The sequence below is a fragment of the Oncorhynchus mykiss genome, chromosome 12 (assembly GCF_013265735.2).
Source record: "Oncorhynchus mykiss isolate Arlee chromosome 12, USDA_OmykA_1.1, whole genome shotgun sequence".
Taxonomy (NCBI): Eukaryota; Metazoa; Chordata; class Actinopteri; order Salmoniformes; family Salmonidae; genus Oncorhynchus; species Oncorhynchus mykiss.
This window is the reverse complement of record NC_048576.1, coordinates 79,184,609-79,201,446: the sequence shown is the minus strand read 5'-3', so window position 1 is coordinate 79,201,446 and position 16,838 is coordinate 79,184,609. Positions and strand designations below refer to the sequence as shown.

The window sequence follows — 16,838 nt, the reverse complement described above, 5'->3', positions numbered from 1 at the left end:
ATTAGTTTCATAAAGGTTTCACCTGTGTAGGTCTGACTGTGACTCTTCTCCTACTCCAGGCAGACCTGGGGGAGTGGCTGAGTACCATAGGCCTGCCTCAGTACCAAAGGAAGCTGTCAGAGAACGGCTATGACTCCATCAGCATCGTACGGGACCTGACCTGGGAGGACCTGCAGGAGATAGGCATCACCAAGCTGGGCCACCAGAAGAAGATGATGCTGGCCGTGAAGAAGCTGTGTGACATTCAGAGGGCCATCCTGGCTGCAGAATCTGGCCAGGGCACGTTGCGCCGTAAGCCCCCTGGAGCCCTTCACCTGGTCACCATCGAGCCCCCTGACAGCGCCTCCGACTGCCCCTCGCCCCACACCCCCAAGATGCTGACCTTCCAGGACAGGGAGCTGAGCGCTGAGCTGCAGACAGCCATGTCCAGCCACTACCAGGAGGGCCCGGCCATCAAGAGTGCCGTGGGCATGTCTCGGAGCCAAGAGAGCATCGACGCCCGGTCCAGGGGCTCGGGGCGCTCCCAGGACCCCCCCACGGCCTCCATCACTCCCCACAGCCGCTCACAGGAGAGCCTAGGCGGCAGCAGTACCTCCACCAGCCTCAGTGCTGACAGCAGCCCTGCCAAGGAGAGGAACATTCCAGAAGGCTGGGACCAGAGGTCCATACTACAGCAGCAGCTTCCCAAGCAGGTCCCCCTGGGGGCAGCCACCGTGTTCCAGTACCCAGCCATCCCAGCCAAGCCTAAAGGCCCTGGGTCTCACTCCCTAGGCTCCTCTCCCCAGGGCTCCCCGGCCCAGAGGGGCTTCAGCTACCTCCACTCCCACTGTGGCAGCACCGACGTGGGCCACGGCTCGCCCACCAAGCCCTTGGCACACACCTACCATGCCATGACCCTGGCCCCGCCTAAGAAGCGCAGCCAGAGCCTGACACGCTATGCCCTGTCAGACGGCGAACCAGACGAAGAGGATGACGACTTGGCTCCGCCCTCTAGCACCCTAGAGTCCTACGCCACCCTGACCCGCCGGCCCGGACGCAGCCAGCTGGCAGGCATGCAGACCACACCCGTAAAGTACGGCACTGTGGGACGTAGCCAGTCCTTTGCCGTGCGCGCTCGTAAAAAGGGTCCCCCTCCAGCCCCGCCCAAGAGACTGAGCTCGGTGAGCAGTAGCCCCAGCGTTGGGTCCACTGAGAATATGGCGCCCTCTCCTGGGGGGGTGGAGACAGACAGCCCAGGGAGCGTGAGGAGCATCGCAGCCTGTCTGGAGGCCTCCACTGAGGGGAAGAGCCTGTCCAGGCACAGGCTGGACCTCCTCCAACCAGAGCCTCCCCTCCCCAACCTCAACCCCTCAGGACTGGAGCCCAGAGAGGCCTCTGCAGGGATGAGGAGGAGGGTGCAGAGTGAATGTGCTCCAGCCCAAACCGACATCCCAGACCATTACCCAGACCCAGAGCGAGGGGTGAAGTCAGACTCTGAGGAGGAGGAACCTAAGGCACCGGGTTTGGATGGCTCCTCATCCCCTCACAATAGCTCCAGCGAGTGTATCCCCTTCGCCGAGGAGGGCAACCTCACCATCAAGCAGAGGCCCAAGGTGGGAGGGCCGCCCAGGGCCGAGAGCACTGTGGAGATCCCGGCAGACAAGAACGGGCCCACCAAGACAGCCCTGGAGGTGCCTGAGTTTAACCTGAAGGAGTCAGACACTGTGAAGCGGAGATACAAGCCTAAAGACCATGCTGGCAGCTCTCCCACCAGTGACAGTGAGGGCCAGATAGGGTCAGACTCCAGTCCAGGCAGCAGGCCCCAGTCCCAGAGCTGTGAGGAGGTGAGTCTGGTCAGTCTGAGGATCAGTGAGGCCAGTCTGGAGGGGCTGGAGAACCTAGCAGTGACAGGCACACCCCTCAAACCCCCTGTCTCCCCCAAGCCTCACAGCTCCCCCGGACCCCCCGTCACAGCCCCAAAACCGTCCCGACACAGTCTGGCTGCTGCTACAGGTAACTTATTACACGTGGAAGCTCATTATTATGTCTTTCTGTTTTTATCATCAATTCTGAGTTTCTGCTTTTTCTTCCTGTCTAACAGCCATAGTGCCGCCCACTATGACTGTCAACGTGGTACAAAGTCTTGCCTTCTCAGCCCCACCATCACCCACACCCAGCCGGTGTCCCCCAGCCCCAGGGCTTCAGTGCCAGGCAGCCCAGACAGGCAAGCCCCAGGTCTGTGTGGTCGGCCCAGGCCCAGGGATAGAGTCTGGCCCGGGGTTAGAGGTGGTGCAGCAGCAGAGGCTGGAGCAGACCAGCACCTCTCTGGAGGCAGCACTGCAGGCTGTGGAGAGAAAACTCACCCAGGAGGACAGCACTGACGGGTAAGAGAACACAATCAACACCTCACCATTTCCTTTATTTACACGCCATATACACTCTACTGTTTATGTGAACTAAAGTAGCATTCATGCAACATTGTATCTGTCCTATTATGGTGTCTGTGAGAGCATGGGCAGCGCCATTGAGGCCATCTCCATTTTGAAGTAGTCAGTTTTCTTCTTCTACTACTTCAGTGTTGGTAAACAAACTGAAAGGGTGCATGCATGCTGCCACCTGGAGTGTGTTGTCTGAACAGGTATAAAGCCAATTTACTGATTTACTGTCACCTGCAGTTATGGAATGTTTGCTCAGGTCCCACCTGATGACCTTGATGGAATTATGTGATCCTTCCTTAACTTCAAAATGGTGAAAGTCCTCAATGGCGCTGCCCTTGATAAAACATGTTTACTAGAGTCCTCTATCTATCTCCATGACTAAACCCTGCTTCTTTTTCCACCTCCTGACAGTGGGGCTAACACAGTGAAGTCAGCGGGCAACATTCTGGATGACATTGGCAACATGTTTGATGACCTTGCTGACCAGCTAGATGCCATGCTGGACTAAGCCCTCTATCCACTCCGCTGACCAGCCCAATGACCCATGACCCTTCACCTCAGGAAGTACTAATGACCATGAGAGGGAGAATGGAGCAGGTCACCCCACCTAAGTGTTATCTCCGACCCCGACGCCCTTCAAACTACAGACCAACCCCCACCACCAGACTAACAGAAAACATATGGGACTACATTGTAGGATGTGCCATGGAGTGGGATGGTTTTAATGAACAGTGTGGATCCAGCTCCCTCCTCCCTGCCTCCATGTTGCCACTTCCTCTCCTTTCAACACCAGCACTTAACTCTGCTCTAGAGTGCTTTGCCATCAGTCACAACAACCCTGTTGGTTTCAACACAGGGCCTGACTGACTGTAGATACATGAGAGGTGGACAACATACTGTACCAGTACACTGTTGTATTGGGTTGTTTCATATAACACGAGTTAAACTGTGTTGTCCTTTTTATTCTACCCAACATCCTCCATTTCTTTGTCATGTTGGTGTGCCTTTCTTCCCCTCCTTTCTCACAGTCTCCACCTCTGTGTAAAGTCATTGTTTGGCCGTAGAGGGAGAGAGAGAGAGACAATGGGGAGAAGTGTTTTTATCCTGGCCTATAGAGGAACCATTCCTAGACAGAATATTACCATACACTACCATTTGTATTAGACACTGTATCAGTCATTTGACCTTTGTGTTTCACCATGTCTGACCAATCAATTGGACCTTGTTGATATTTTCAATACTCTTGTATTTTATCCATTTTCTACCAAGTTGACCACAATGAAAGTGTTTGTCTTCCTCAAGGCAAGGTGCCGCCAGTACGTTTGTGCTGTTAAAATCTTTAGTAATCATTCTTTAGTAATACAGAATGACTAGATGCTATATCATTTCTGTTTTTATGTAAAACATGTAAAAGTGCTGGATGATATTGTTTATACAAAAGGGAAGAAGACCTTTGCTTTTCAAAGCATATTTAGCTATCGTCACTGTCCACACTGTCAGTATAAGGAGTTATACGTGATTTGTACAGCCGAGGGATGACATGCAAGATATTAATAATGTACACTATTTTAAAAAGAAAAACAAACATTTTAATGTAGATTAGTCCAACTAGTATTTAAATTAGAGTATCTAAATATGTATATTGTATACTTATAGGTAGGTATATCTGGGAGCAGAATCATATTCAACCAAAGTTCTTTGTACAGATTTTCCTTCAATATTTCCAGAAAATGCAGAACCATTGTTAAGGGGTTCTGGTCTTCCTTATTGTAACATGAATGAACTTAATTATCTACATGGTTATCAAAAATGGTCTGTTTTTTTTCCCCTGTCCACCCAGCATTATATGGCTATGTTCCATATTTGGGCATGCTACAGTACTTCTAGCAGGGGGAATGAACTCCTCTATGCTGTGTTTCTGTCTTCCTCATGAACTTTCAAATCATTAACCCTGACTTGTATGATTGTGTAGTGTCCTCTGTACTGTAAATGTTTGTGTCGTTTCAGTGTGAATGTGATCCCTGGCTGTAACCTGGGTTTCATCTCTGTCCTTCTCAGGAATGTCCCACCTATTCAGTTCAAGCTGCTGTCACATTAAACACGCACACCTGACTGTGTTATGGAAGGAGGAACAGTGGTTTTGAAGAGGTGGGGTGAAGGAGAGCCTTGCGTGAATGTGAAAGAGGTCTGTGTGTCTGACGGAACTGAGACCTGCTAGAGGCACCTTATTTAAGATGGCTCTGTGGATATATATTATACTGTCTTGAGTTATCAACATCTGTCCTTTTTCATCCAGCTGGGTCTTCATCTGGTTACAGTTAACCATTAAATATTCAAGTCTGATTCTGTTGACTTCTCTCATTCATTTATGGATTTAAATATCCAGAAGCCTTTTAAGAGTGGGTGCATTTCATCTACACCTTCATAGCACAAACAGATTCCTAACATGTATGTTACTGTAGTCTTAATTTAAATGGAGAGTCATGGGACAACAATGGTGAGATCTACAATTTAATACAGTATAGAAATAACATGAACAGTTAAAGAGAATGATAACACCCCCATACAATTCAATAGTCAAAATAGTGAATCTCACTGTCATTCTCCATACTGAACATACACAAAATCTAGTGAAGCGCAGACATTTATATTCTTATTAAAGAAAGAAATTGTGTTTAAGTACATCTACGTAAACGTAAAAACCTCAAAGCATTTTGACAATGGCCATAAAGAAAAACTCTGAAATGAAAAGTATCACAATATACAGTGGTAATGGCAATGCTATGGACAGAAGTGTTTCAGCCTTCACATTTAATGAAGTAAGACTGGTATGGATGGACACTGCACCAACATGTCGTTCCCCAATGACTGACTGTCAGTGGTTGTCGTTCTTCAGGTGTTTTGGTCCCTAAAAGGTTTGCAGATAATAGAATCTACCACACACCCAGAGCTGATTAGTGAAGGTGCTGAAGGCAAAAACTGGAGAAACATGAGAAAGTCTCCGCACACTTCCAGTCAGAAGCCAATTTCTTTCTGAAGCTCGACTGACCCAAAGCTCAGCTACATGAAAGACATTTGCATCTGATTGGAAGTGTGACGAGGCTTGCTATTTGGTCCCTGAAAGGTGATAGACTGGATGGGTATGTAAGTGGCTGGTCCCATTCTCGTTTAAGGCGAGAAAAATATTGTTTGTGTTTCAATGACTGATTAACATGTAGACGAATGGCCATAAGAGAGACCTTCTCCACTATACCGACAGGCACCAGGCTATGACCAGCAGGGACTTCCAGGGTCTTCTGGGCATACACACCCAGGTACAAGACACACACACAACCACCTCGACACGTGAAATGGAATAATTAAAAATGATTTTCAAATCACAATACAAAGATTCTTATCTGATGCAGCTGTTTCCTTTCCAACATTGGCATATTCGTCTAGATATTGTTAGCACATCATTTATAGCATCAGGAATATAATACAAATATGTGTGTATATATTTTACATACATATACCTGTATTCTCCCTCACCAATAGTTAAACTGCTGGTTTTAATGAGTCATAGAAAACATGGGGCTTAGAACAACCCCTCTCTATCCTTCACTGACCTCTCTGTGAGTGTCTACTGTATGTGGGTGTGTGCAGGGCGAGGTGCTCTCTCTACAGGTTGCTGAACAGTTCATTTTTCTTGCTCCAGTCCATGGGCGGGGCCCTCTTGTTGGAGCGTTTCTGGTGAGCACGCTCCTTAACCTGCTGCAGGGACAGGTTCAGACCCGGGATGGCGCCCATGATTACTGGCTCAGACAACTGACCAACCAGGGAGGAGAGAGCGGGGTTAAAAGAGAGTGTGAGAGAGGAGTAGAAGTAGAGAGAGAAAGCACAAGAGACACAAGCCCTGTTTATACCTGGTTCTAAATATGAGTACTTTGTACTGATCTTGTCCGCATTCTGATTTTGCCAGCATATTTAGACAGGTGTAGATGACTAAAAGACACATGATCTGATCTTGCGTCACACACAGATTTGGATAGTGAAACCATTTAAATCCTTATCCCGCCCTCTAAAATAATTGACAGGTGATGCCATTGATTTATGGCATCGATGTACCTTCAAATAAATACATATTATTTTGAAAGAATATCTGTAAAATCATTTTCATACAGTGAGGGACCAGGATATCTGGTCACAATGTGGACACAATAGACAGAAAAGAGATGTAGATGCAACGGCTACAATGTGGGCCCAATAAGAATGTGGATAAGATTACGACAAAGGACACATGTTCGCACCAAGTATAAACGAGGCTAGAGAGAGAAGAAATTGATATTTTGATATTGTAGTAAAGCCTATTTTACAGGACTGCTCAAATAACAGATGTTATACATTACTGTGTCATTATGGATACACATTCAGATCATGAGACTTCCGCTGCCGTTGCTTCTACATCTCTTATCTGTCTATTGTGTGCTGCTTCACATGTGTTTTCAGGGCGGGACTTACCTCTGTGGGTGGGGTTGTGAGTGAGGCGTTGGAGGAGGTGTTGCTTGGAGACGGGCTGATTGACAGCTTAGAGTCCTGCTCCACCTCTTTGGCCAGTTTTCCATTTCCATTCACCTGCAGTGGACACACAGACAGCAAGCAACAAATCAGATCAAATACAAGTAGCCAAAGTGGGGGTCAAGTTTGAGAGAACTCTCCCATGGAGAGTCTGGCTGCAATGTTATGTTTGCCCACATGGAGGCAGACTTGCCTGTGCCCCATACACACACACTGTCTGACCATGCTGGTTGGGAAGTTGTATGATATGTCTCCCTAGGCCAGTAGAGGCAGCAGCAGCAGTTTACTAGAGCCTACTGGGGTCAGAGCATTAGAGAAGACCCAATCACCCTGTTCTGCAATGTCAGTGCCTACCTCACCCTAATCTAAAATAGCAGGTGTAAAAAAAAAAAACAGTTTTTCAGGGGAAACCGACGTTAGGTTGAAAATACTGGAAATCGGAAACATCCACTTTCTACTGACCCCATGGAGAGTGACCCCACCCTAACCTCTCTACAACCTCTCAACTCCTCTCTCTCTGCCTTTCCCTCACCTCTACCCTGCCTCACCTCTCACTTAATCCAATGTTTTGATTGTTAGATTTGGGGGTTAAAATGATGGTCAATGACTGAGGACTAGGGTCTCACTACTGATCTGCGTCTGTCTTCTTTACATATGGAGTCTATTAGCATACTATTAATGTAGTGCAGTTAACCTAATGAAATCGTCTTCGGTTTGTGGCAGTGGCCAGTGGCCTAACTCTGGGTTGACCTGCCTGTTTGATAATATCACAACACACAATAGAGAATCCCCAGATAATACTATCTGCTATCATATGCCAGATCTCTCTCTCTGTTCCTGAGTCTACAGTACAGTAGGGGGTAGGTGTGGGCTGGTCTGTCCCCGTACTAAGGGATTATGTACAAATACCTCAGAAGGATTAACGTGCTGCTGATGAATTCTCCATGCCTAAACAAAGGTGTTTTGCTTTCAGCTTCTTGTTATCCAGCATCACCATGTGAACCCTCTATACCCGTCTACCAGGCTCTGAGCACACTATAGAGGGCTACACTAGTTCTGGTACTGTATATCTTACAGACACCTGAACCTGGTTCTGTTCTGTCAGGGTAGACTGCTCTCCTGGTATTCAGATTACACAGGATTTACATATAATATCAACACTGAGAGTAAGATACCCTCCCCTGCCTAGGCCAGACTGCCTGCTGGAAACAGTCTGTTTTATTCATTAATGAGCGAGCTGGAAGGAGATTGAGAACCAACACACAGTAAATTATATGAAGCAATACACACTCTACTGTCCTATAAAATAATACTAGTCCACTCCCTATGAATGACCAGCTGATAGGGTGCCTGTCAGTGCCAAAGCAGAAGCAGTTCATCCACAGTGTTTTATTTCTAGGGGCTGACCTGTCAGTGACCTCCACAGTGCCAGGGGGAAAAACGAGTGTTTTGGGAAGTCCACTCTGTGGGAGCGCAACTCTTTCTCTCTCTCAGTCGGTCTCTTTCCCTCTCTCTCAAATGTTAGTTTTGTATGATATTAGGTCAATAAGGTGTTTGGCATCCAAGTCTTACCGTCTTTTCCATGTCTCCGTTGACGACAGGCTCAGGCAAAGATCCTGAAAGCAGAAGAGAACACTGCTCAGTCATGGACTCCACACAAACTCACACTCCCTCCTCCATACCAGCTGTTCACAACCATTCAACAACATCTAATCATGGCAATTCTCCAATCTTATAGTCAGTCCTAAATATCCTGAAACTGTCCCACCTCCGTCAAACACCAGAACAGAATTCCAGAGTGACTCATATCCCTGCTCCAGAGAACGGCTCCTATCCAGTTCAGGTTTCATCCCAGCGACACCTACTCTGTTACATAGCGCAGGTATGTGTAGGTCATCCATTATTCAAACAGGGTTCATCTTCACAGAGATGTTCTCTGACCCTGGTTACCTGCCACGCATCATCACGTCCAAACAAGCTGCTGCATATGAAACCCACCTAGTGGCCTACCTATATCAAATAGCCCTGGTAAGAAACTGTCCTCTAACCCTGTCACAAGGATAATAAGGAATGGTTTTCACTTGGCTAAGTCAACCACAGAAAGACAATACACTATATCTAAACCTGTGTGTCTATCTAAAACAGATAGAGTTGACTGATGAACAACTGACCCCTGGTCGGAGCTGGTGGACTACTAAGACGGACCCTTACCTTCCATGCTTCAACTCCTCTCACACAGACAGACAGACAGACAGACAGACAGATAAACGGCGAGAACTAAAATAGTAACCTGTTATCATCTAAAGATAGCCTGACCCTGGTCTGCGTCCCCCTGGGCTGTTCTGAAACCTGTTGAAGCTGCCTCTATGTACCTCTGTGCTCCTTGGGTCCCTCCTCACTGTTTGCACACGGACAAGAGGCTCTTCAGTCCCAATACAGCTAACACTACAGACTGAGAGGCCACTTGGAGCCAGCGCCTTGGAAACCAAACACAAGTGCTGGCCAGAGGGGTGGCGAGAGGGGAGTGTGGAGTGTGTGTCCATTCATGTGTGTGTGTGTGTGTGTGTGTGTGTGTGTGTGTGTGTGTGTGTGTGTGTGTGTGTGTGTGTGTGTGTGTGTGTGTGTGTGTGTGTGTGTGTGTGTGTGTGTGTGTGTGTGTGTGTGTGTGTGTGTGTGTGTGTGTGTGTGTGTGTGTGTGTGTATACACCAAAGTCACGGTGATCAGGAGCCCTCTGAGTGGGCAACACGAGAGAGCAGTTACCTGGGCAACGCCTCAATGGAATTTAGCTCCTAGCATTTTAGGACTAAGACCTGACCATATATCCCCCTGGGTAGAACAGGAGTTATATCTCATTTTACTGCTTCACTATACTCATTCAGAGGACACAGCATGTCAATCATCAGTCAACTTGGAGGTGTAACCGTGCCAATAGATAGCTGTCAAATCAAAGCAAATGTTATTGGTCACATACACATCTTTAGCAGATGTTATTGCAGGTGAAATGCTTGTCTAAACAACCAGTGTGGACTCAGAACACAACCACATTCCTCCATGTAAAACAGAGGACATTCTTATCACAACACAGCAGCTACTGTATTTTTTATTGGCGCACTAAAGAAGCATAAAACTCCCAGTTAGGTCAAATAGCATGAAAGACACTAACTGACAGGGGCGGCAGGTAGGCTCGTGTTTAGAACGTTGGGCCAATAACCGAAAGGTTGCTAGATCAAACCCCAGAGCTGACAAGGTAAAAAGCTGTCCTTCTGCCCCTGAACAAAGCAGTTAGCCCACTGTTTCTAGGCTGTCATGTAAATAAGAATTTGTTCTTAATTAACCGACTTACCTAGTTAAATGAAAAATAAATATTGTCTACTTCTACCCACCTTCTTATTAATACGGTTCACTCAGAGGCACAGACAGCTAACCTTTTTAATAAACAGTATCTTTGGCCTGATCAGGAAGCAGCGCTTCACTGTTGTTTAGGGCAGAGCTTCAAGCAGAGGAAATATAAAGGCAGCCTGGTGCAGGGCGGTGTGTGTGGGAGGAGGACACACACTGACTAATATGCATGTCCCAGACACAGAGGGAACCAATTTCCTCCACACCCATATGGTTGTCATACCGTCGGCTGGGCTACCATCATCGTTCTATGAGGCCGTTGGTATCAGAATGGCACTCAGAGTAGCCAGCCAAGTGTTGTCATGGGCCACCGCCCTGTTTCAACAAGTGTTACTTGGGCACAGTTGGCCTCCCAAGCCAAATGCAGCTTGACGTTTATTGTCATGAATCTTGCCTTGGAGGCAGAACCAAGCGATTTCTGCTAGATGGGCTAGCTACAAAGTAATTAATGACTATATTGTAAAAATGTATGAAAGCAAAAATATGCTTTTTGGTCTTATTTTAAGGTTAGGGTTAGAAATGTGGTTAAGGTTATGGTTAGGTGTAAAATCTGATTTTAAGACTTTGTGGCTGTGCCATCTAGTGACTACTCCACAGAGCTGCCTCCAGGGCAAAATTCATGACAATAAATGCCAACCTGCAGCCAGACACTCCAGCACTGGAATCAATTTACAGGCTGAGGCTCCCTCTAGGGGCTTTCAGAGGTACAACAGCCTTCTCTTTGTGAAGAGCTCAGTAGCTGTTGGGGGAAGTTGCCCCTAGACGGTTGGGGGAAGTTTGCATTTAGCCCCTAATAGTGGTTGACATTCAGGGAGGTTAAGCTGATTCTAGATCCGTACCTAAGAGTTTGGATTTTGTACCTCGAGCAAACAACGTGAGGGGACAGGAAATGAGATGAGCTCAGTATGTGTGTGTCTCTGTGTCTGTGTTCCTTGGCAGAGAGAGAGGAGCAGAGGAACCTGGCCAAGCAGTCAGATAGACCCTTAATCTGCTAGTGTTTACCAAGGACAGGGGGACAGAGGGGTAAGAGATCAGGCCTGAGAGAGAAACCTCTGGGGACTATAGACCTTGAATGAGGCTGTTAAAGGAGAAGTAGTGGTTTAATCATTACCTGCCTAGTTAAATAAAAAATATATATGAGAGGCAAAATGCTCCCTACACTGTGAGGCTGTCGTGTGAGTGAGGGGCTTCAGAGGTCTGTCCTTCACACAGTGAGGAACGTGCAAGCTGATAATGTCCATTGTGTGTGAATACTTGGACATGTATGTCTACAGAAAGGATCACTAATCCAGCCAAACTGCATCAACCAAGTTCTGTCCCTTTCTTATAGATCTCTGGTCTCACCTGTGAGGTGTTCTGGGGTGGGAGCGACTCTGCACCTCCTGAAGAAGGCATCTGTGTCTGTGTCCACAACCAGTAGAGAGGTCTCCTCACCACCAGACTTGATGGCTGCCACCACCTCCGAGTGCTGCTTTCCCTCCACTGTCATACCATTCACCTGGAGAGTGAGGGGGAGAGTCGGAGCGGGTGAGAGGGGGGGATAGAGACAGAGAGAGGGGGGGAGAGGGAAAGAGAGGGGGAGAGACGAAGACATAGAGAGGGGGAGAGAGACAGAGAGAGGGGGAGAGACGGAGACATAGAGAGGGGGAGAGAGACAGAGAGAGGGGGGGAGACAAAGACAGAGAGGGGGAGAGAGACAGAGAGAGGGGGAGAGGGGGAGAGATAGAGGGGGAGAGACGGAGAGATAGAGGGGGAGAGACGGAGAGAGGGGGAGAGACGGAGAGATAGAGGGGGAGAGGGGGGGATAGAGACAGAGGGGAGAGAGACAGAGAGAGGGGGGGGGGAAGAGAGGGGGAGAGACGAAGACATAGAGAGGGGGAGAGAGACAGAGAGAGGGGGAGAGACGGAGACATAGAGAGGGGGAGAGAGACAGCGAGAGGGGGGAGACGAAGACATAGAGAGGGGGAGAGAGACATAGAGAGGGGGAGAGAGACAGAGAGAGGGGGAGAGACGAAGACATAGAGAGGGGGAGAGAGACGGAGAGATAGAGGGGGAGAGACGGAGAGATAGAGGGGGAGAGACGGAGAGAGGGGGAGAGACGGAGAGAGGGGGAGAGACGAAGACATAGAGAGGGGGAGAGAGGGGGAGAGACGAAGACATAGAGAGGGGGAGAGAGACAGAGAGAGGGGGAGAGACGAAGACATAGAGAGGGGGAGAGAGACAGAGGGGGGGAGAGGGGGATGAAAGAGGGGGGCAGAGAGGGGGCAGAGACAGAGAGAGAGAGGGAGAGAGAGTGTAAGGAACGTCAAAACACACACAGACACAAGAGTCATGTCTGCACAAATCAGCTCATGAAGCATTAACTCCTTAGTTGTATAAGTAGTGTAACTATAGTTTACCAAGTCAAAACGGTGAAGGCTAATCCAACTGACTAAAACTACAGGTTTCCCTTTCACATCAGCACCATAGTTTGTTCAGGTAACTAACTATTTATGGGAAACTATTTCTTGCCTATTTCCATTGTTCTCACAACGAGGACGATAACCTGTTTATCAAAGCTAGGACTCCGTTTTCAATAATATCAGTCTGTTGTCCAGCAGGAAATCCTGTCTCTCCACACAAACACAGAATATGCTGCTGCACACACACAGAGAGGAAGTGAAGCTCTCCCAGGGGCTTGAGAAATGAGTGTCAAACTCTTCACTGTTGCATAAGAATCCGTAGTACGTAGTCTGAATACAAATGAAACATTGCTGAAGAGAACATTGTACAATTCAGAGAAAACATAATGGGGTGCAAAAACATTCTACTTTCCTTTCTCTTCATACAGTAGGTTCTTGGATAGCAACAACTGCTAGTAGCCAGAGAGTGCTAGCAACACCATCTCAGCCATCAGGCCATTGGCCCAGCATATGTCATAATGTCATCTGTTCCCCAGACAGCTGAACATTCTGAGGAACCACTGCTGAGATAGCATGTGTGTACATTGTTTGTGTGGGTTCTGTGAGCTCTAAGTGTGTATTTTGTGCACGTGTGTGTGTGTGTGCATGTGTGCGTGAGTATCTTGTGTGAGTGTGCGTGTGTGTACGTGACTTGCCTAATTAAATAAAGGTTACATTTTTTTAAATCCTAATTATTACGTGTCTGTGGGTGTGTACGTGTGTATGCACATGAGTGTAATGCGTGCATGTGTGTGTATCTGTGTCGGTCATAGGGTGGGCCTGCCTGTCTACCACAGTCCCAGGAAGGAGACCAAACAATACGTGCTTGGGCAGTAACAATAGCTGTCCATTTAACAGAAAGAATACAGTCCTCAGTGGGTGGTGGGAGTGTGGGGCCTGCTGGGGAATGGAACCCCCTCTCTGTCTCAAGCATTCAACTCTCCTCTCTTCCCTCTCTCCTTTTCTATGGCAGTCTCACATGGCTGCTGGGGAATAGCAGAAACTCATTTACAAACGTGGCTAGAGTAGAATGAGGGCAGCCAGGCAGCCATACACACCTCTGACAATACACACCCACCCACCCTGCTCTACAGTAGTGAGTAATGAGCAGGATAGACTGGGGTGGTGGAGTGCAGACAAGTCACCAGTGACAAAGCTGGATTATCCCAGTCTGAGCTAACTCCCAGTGACAGTGTCCACCTCTCCCCTCCTATGAGATTAGGACCCCACACAGAGACTGTTACTACCACTCACAGTCCTCCTCACTCCACACTTCAACTTCAACATGACTGAATTGTGCCAAGGCCATTAAAACCTATTGAGACTAGGGGGCAGTATTTTGATGTTTGGATGAAAAAAGTACCCAAATGAAACTGCCTATTTCTCAGGCCCATAATCTAGAATATGCATATAATTAGGATAGAAAACACTCTAAAGTTTCCAAAACTGTCAAAATATTGTCTGTGAGTATAACAGAACTGATATTGCAGGCGAAAACCTGAGGAAAATCCAACCTGGACGTGCTGCTTTCTCCATGGTGTGAACAGTCTTTAGACATAGTTTCAGGCTTTTATTTAGAAAAATAAGCAAGAAAGATCACATTGCGTCATTGTATGGCTGGGTGCCAGCAGCGTTTTGCATGCGTAACAGCTTGGAGCAGACATTTTCTTTCTCTCTCCTATTGAAGAAACTACAGTCCCGGTTGAAATATTATCGATTATATATTGTAAAAACAATTGATTATAAAAAACGTTTGACATGTTTCTACGAACTTTACGGATACTATTTGGAATTTTCCTCTGCGATGTCGTGACTGCTTGAGCCTGTGGATTTCTGAACATAACGTGCCAACCAAATGGAGGTATTTTGGATATAAAAATCTTCTTTATGGAACAAAATAAACATTTATTGTGTAACAAGGAGTCTCATGAGTGCAAACATCCGAAGATCAGAGGTAAGCGATTCATTTTATTGCTTTTCTGACTTTCGTGACCAAACTACTTACTTGGCTGCTAGCTGTTTGTAATGTTTTGTCTACTGAGAGAGATGTCCTTACATGAACGCTTGGTATGCTTTCGCCAAAAAGCTTTTTTGAAATCTGAAACGCCAGGTGGATTAACAACAAACTAAGCTGTGTTTTGCTATATTGCACTTGTGATTTCATGAAAATTTAATATTTTTAGTCATTTAATTTGAATTTGACACTCTGCAATTCAGCGAATGTTGACGAAAATTATCCCGCTAACGGAATAGGTGCATCAAGAAGTTAAAGACAAGTCCCGTAATTTTAGAAAAGCTTGCATGACAAACATAATTATTTTCATTAATACAATATTATTAAATTTACTACTATACAGTAATAATAGTACTGTACATTGAATACTACTAACAATAGTAATGTACTATTACTATACATGGAATAATAATAATACAGTATGATGCCAGAGGTCAAAGGTGAGCTAGATAGTTACCTGTACTATCATGTCCTTGGCCAGCAGGCCTGACCTCTGTGCAGGTGAGTCCTCATCCACTGCTCTGATGTACTGGCCTGGTCTGGCCTTCTCACTGTGCAGGTTGAAGCCGTAGCCATGAGGCCCCTTCTTGATCACACACAGACGCGGCCTCAGCTCACTCTGCACGTCCTGATGAAGAGATGAAACACCATTAGTTGAATTCTCCTGTTGGAGAATCTACTTTCTCCTTCCGCTCTCCTGGCTTCCTGTGCTAAGACAATGAATCACATTCACAGAACTTACATGAAATGATTCACAATCACAAAAATATGTTTTTCCTTCACCATTAATACCTAATACATCCCAATATCGAGCGGCAGGTAGCCTAGAGGTATTGGGCCAGTAACCGAAAGATCGCTGGTTTAAATCTCCAAGCCATTGATCAAGACAGTTAACCCCCAACTACAACTGCTCCCCAGGCGTCGATGACGTGGACGACAAGGGGCTGGGTTAAATGCGGAAGACACATTTCAGTTGAATGGGTTCAGTTGCGCCAACTAACTAGATATCCCCTTCCCTTTCCCTTCCCTCCCCTTCCCATATGCCCAGTATGCTGATATGGTATGAAATGCAGTAATAGGCTACATTTAAGACCATGACTCCGACATTGATGATCAAATCAGACTAAAATTACACCAGAGGAAGGAAAGGTGTCTGACAGAATAGGAGGGTGTACAGAGCATGTGACTGAAGCTGTGTTAGTGTAGGGAGGACTGGGAGGGGCAAGGCAGGAGTCAGGAGGCATGGAGCCACTACCCCGGCCTGAGGAAGGGCCAGTTCCTGAGGGCCAGGCCCCTGTGTTGTGTGAGCCCAGTCAGCCCAGTGAGCCCAGGGCAGGACAATAGCAGGCTGGGAGGTGACCCCTGTCCTCCTGCCTCTCTGAGATGACAGGAAGACATAGCACTGTATTGTCATCCAGGAAAAAACTCGACCAAGTCCAGCTACTCCCATCCGTCGGTAGGAGAACATAAGTAATGTCTTTTTTTAGTACGGGGACTGTTTACAGAGTTTTACAAAGCCTCAGGGAATGTTCAAATGTAGGTGCAGAGTTAAATACAGCACACATATAGAACAGGAGCCAAACAAATGACAATCATAATCAATGTCTCTGACCCAACAACCCCATACTCCCCCTATTGGCCAATATAATTATTGATAAAATCAGTTTTTCCAAATACACTTTTGACACCGACAGTTGAAGTCGGAAGTTTACATACACCTTAGCCAAATACATTTAAACTCAGTTGTTAATAGTTCCTGACATTTAATCCTAGTAAACATTCCCTGTCTTAGGTCAGTTAGGATCACCACTTTATTTTAAGAATGTGAAATGTCAGAATAATAGTAGAGAGAATGATTTATTTCAGCTTTTATTTATTTCATCACATTCCGAGTGGGTCAGAAGTGTACATACACTCAATTAGTATTTGGTAGCATTGCCTTTAAATTGTTTAACTTTCTTCCCACAATAAATTGGGTGAATTTTGGCCCATTCCTCCTGACAGAGCTG

The 16,838-nt window shown here is 46.8% G+C and overlaps 2 protein-coding genes across 9 annotated transcripts in view; one reads left to right on the top strand and one right to left on the bottom strand.

Annotated features, from left to right (window-relative positions):
* LOC110538980 (caskin-2-like) overlaps positions 1–4,760 on the top strand; it is a 95,479-nt gene extending 90,719 nt beyond the window's left edge. For all 8 annotated transcript variants that reach the window (XM_036938616.1, XM_036938621.1, XM_036938619.1 and 5 more), the window contains 3 exons: positions 60–1,992; positions 2,081–2,363; positions 2,829–4,760. In XM_036938616.1, the coding sequence (XP_036794511.1) occupies positions 60–1,992; positions 2,081–2,363; positions 2,829–2,925 (2,313 nt within the window). In that variant the 3' untranslated portion in view covers positions 2,926–4,760. The remainder of the gene's footprint in view (positions 1–59; positions 1,993–2,080; positions 2,364–2,828) is intronic.
* A 154-nt stretch (positions 4,761–4,914) lies between these two features.
* Positions 4,915–16,838, bottom strand: part of slc9a3r1b (SLC9A3 regulator 1b) — a 34,595-nt gene continuing 22,671 nt past the window's right edge. The window contains exons 2-6 of the mRNA XM_036938622.1: positions 15,287–15,457; positions 11,719–11,872; positions 8,547–8,590; positions 6,918–7,031; positions 4,915–6,224 (exon numbers count right to left, since the gene is read on the bottom strand). Coding sequence (XP_036794517.1) covers positions 6,078–6,224; positions 6,918–7,031; positions 8,547–8,590; positions 11,719–11,872; positions 15,287–15,457 — 630 coding nt within the window. The 3' untranslated portion in view covers positions 4,915–6,077. The remainder of the gene's footprint in view (positions 6,225–6,917; positions 7,032–8,546; positions 8,591–11,718; positions 11,873–15,286; positions 15,458–16,838) is intronic.